A 3,345-nucleotide genomic window follows, 5' to 3' on the forward strand; every position below is an offset into this window, starting at 1 on the left:
ATGGGAAACTAATTACAGTCTGACAATTTGTGAATTCAGGAGTAATCATTTATTTATACTTGATGAATTGTATTGGGTTAAAGTTTGCAATATATCTTAGTATAAAAACTCCTTTTTTGAGGGGGTTCATTGGTCCAGAAATTGAACCCTGGTCTCCCTCATGAAAGGTGAGCATTCTACCACTGAACCGCCCATGCACCCCCCCAGAACCCTCCTTTTTGAACGTATATATCCATTTCAAGACTCCCTGGCTTTCATATCATCTAATTTTGCTGATTTAATAATTTTCATATGCAACAGCTACTTTACATCTTCTGAATATCCCTAGCCTTTTAAAAAAGTTACCATATTAAAATCAGTTTTTTACAGGGGCTGATATTTGTTTCAGAGTGTTCTGAGATTTATTTTTTACAATTCTTTTAACAGCATTTATTACTTCCTTATTTCTTAGACTATAAATAAAAGGATTTATCAAAGGAATTACTTGAGTATAAAAAACAGCAACAGGTATATCTCTATCTTCTTCTTTGACTGAACTTGGTTGAACGTACACAAAAAGTAGAGAGCCATAGAATATTGAGACAGAGAGAAAGTGGGATGCACAAGTCGATAGTGCTTTGCTCCGTCCTTCTTTGGATTTCATTTTGAAAACAGTGAAGAGGATGTAAAAATAAGAGATTAGGACTATAGTGATAGTGAAGCTTAGAACTTCCCCTGTAAAGATGTGTAGCACCAGTTCATTGATGTAGGTGTCAACACAAGAAAGTCTGTACAATGGAAACATATCACAAAAAAAGTGATTGATTTGATGAGAGCCACAGAAAGTTAACCTGAACAGTAACCCCACATGAATCATGGAATGCACATTCCCAACTATGTAGGCCCCTGCAGTCATCTGAACACAGAGTTTCACCGACATCCTGGTGTGGTACTGCAGTGGACTGCATATGGCCACATACCTGTCATAGGCCATTGCTGCCAGAAGAAAGCAGTCCACAGTTTCAGCAAAGCAGAAAAAATAAAATTGTGCCATGCACTCATAGAGGGAAATTGTTCTGTCTTTTGAAATGAAGTTCTCTAACATCTTGGGGGTAACAGAACAGGAACAGAAGGAATCCATTAGAGCCAAGTTGCCCAGAAAGAGGTACATTGGTGTATGAAGACGATGTTCCATATAGATCAACACCACCAAACCAAGATTCCCAATCATTATGATCAGATAGATGGCAAAGAACACCACAAATAGGAGGTGTTTTAGATCAGGTTCATCTGTAAATCCTGTGAGGATAAATTCAATTGTCATGGAATGGTTACTTTCTGTCATCTCCACCTTCTCTGTTGAGATAGAAATAATGGAAAAATGAGATTTTAATTTAGAATATCTTAATTTCCCTTCAAATTTCCGTTTGTGTATACAACAGGCAGACAAGTTTCTGCAATCATTTTCTGTAGGCTTTAAAATACATTCAATATATTTCACATATATTCTAGGAGATATTATTTCCCTTAATGTTCTGATGTTTGATTTCAAGGAATTTGGTCAGGATTCATAGGAATATTTTCATAATTTCAAAGAGAGTTTTTAGAGTAGTAGGTTTTCTGTATAAATTCATGAAAGGTTAGTGTATAAATCTAGGATATCCATTTGTGGTGAGTATTTTTACATAATCTCAATGTTAGTTTTTATATTGACTATCCTTATAGTGTCCTTAAAAACAATGATCTTGTACATGTATTTTTTCCCACCATATAAACATTTTTATACTGTCCTTTCAGAATTATATTTAAAAATGGCACATTTCCTAAATTCCTTATGCATTTAGGAAGTGTATTTCATCACTAAGTATGAGGGTGGGGACAGTTCATCTTTTATGAAACATTCCCAGAATATTGGGAAATAAATATTCACATATTTAATAGTTAGTTTGTATATTTCACCTTCATATTTATATCAACTCAGTGTGAAACATATGCCTGCTTGTACAGAACAATTTATCTAAGACTATTTATAATTAAAATATCATTTTTTCTCCATTTACCTGAATACATCCATTCCTTGCTTTAAGGCTCTCCTTGATGTTATGATATTATTAGGCTTCTGAGCATACCCTCATAATGATGAACAAATTATGAAGTTTAAAAATACCTATCATTTGCTCATTTTAGATACCTTATGGACAGATGACTAAAACATAGGGATTAAAAATAAATAAATAATAAGGGGAACAAATGTTAAAATAAATTTAGTAGATTGAAATGCTAGTGACCAATGAAAGGGAGGGGTAAGGGGAATGGTATGTATTATTTTTTTTCTTTTTCTGAATTGATGCAAATGTTCTAAGAAATGATTGTGATGATGAATATACAACAATGTGATGACATTATGAGTTATTGATTATATATCAAGAATAGAATGATCATATGGTAAGAATGTTTGTGTTTGGATGTTGTTATGTTTAAAAAGATTTAAAAAAAAATACCCATCGTTAACCCTATCGACTTGCTCTGTAGAGATTCCACCTAGCATTTTCAGCTTATCACATAAGAGCTCCCTATTATTTGCTTGCTCATTTAAGCTCACTTTCCCATGATTGTTTTCAGATCGATTTATATTTCTTGGAATACAGTGGACATCATTCACTGATATTGACAGAACCAACAGTCTACTTCCAGAAAAACATTGCATTTTGTTATCTCTAATATAGATTCTAATTCCTTGAATGTCTTTTAAATTTCTCTCCAACATTATCCACTTCCATCTTCATTTCCTACATTTATCAACTGCTCTTCCACCTTTGTCACTATCCAACCATTGCTCACCTACATCTCCCTCCACCTCGAGTGCCACACTCATTTCAGCAAACAGTATGCCCATGCTTTGAGTCCTTTATTCCTGCTAAAATTTTAAAATTGTTTCCATCCATTATTTAAAAACAGTTAATATATAATCCTACTTACTAAAATTTTAATTGTTTAATTCAGACTGCAGTGATCAATATTCTCACCATTCAACCATGTTTCATATACCCCAGACAATCTAGGCTGATATATATTGCTTTTTTATACTTTAAGTACAATTTGTTTATTAGATTGCAGCATTTGAGAAAAATAGTGACATAGTTCTTTGAAAATGCTATGAAAAATGTAGACTGACACAAATGTCTTCTCCATCTGCTCACTGGTGACAAATGAACTTGTATTTAGTACCCGAACAATAAAGTTACTATATAACAGTAACTTACCTTCTTCACATCTGCAGATTTAGATTCATAACATGGAAGAAGACACTAAAAAAGAAGTTATTTAAAATAAATCATCTTGTAAAATGTGTTTTTACTTTATCTG

At 33.1% G+C, this 3,345-nt stretch overlaps 1 protein-coding gene across 1 annotated transcript; it reads right to left on the reverse strand.

Annotated features, from left to right (window-relative positions):
- Positions 1 to 355: 355 nt before the first annotated feature.
- LOC143647903 (olfactory receptor 5K1-like) lies at positions 356 to 1,324 on the reverse strand. Its single transcript, XM_077117586.1, has one exon. The coding sequence runs from the start codon at positions 1,322 to 1,324 to the stop codon at positions 356 to 358; it is 969 nt and encodes a 322-aa protein (XP_076973701.1).
- Between the last annotated feature and the right edge of the window lie 2,021 nt (positions 1,325 to 3,345).

The sequence above is a fragment of the Tamandua tetradactyla genome, chromosome 10, assembly GCF_023851605.1.
Source record: "Tamandua tetradactyla isolate mTamTet1 chromosome 10, mTamTet1.pri, whole genome shotgun sequence".
NCBI classification, from domain to species: domain Eukaryota; kingdom Metazoa; phylum Chordata; class Mammalia; order Pilosa; family Myrmecophagidae; genus Tamandua; species Tamandua tetradactyla.

Excerpts from the sequence above, each read along its gene's own strand:
- LOC143647903 (XM_077117586.1), bottom strand. The coding sequence starts at position 1,324 with ATGACAGAAAGTAACCATTCCATGACAATTGAATTTATCCTCACAGGA.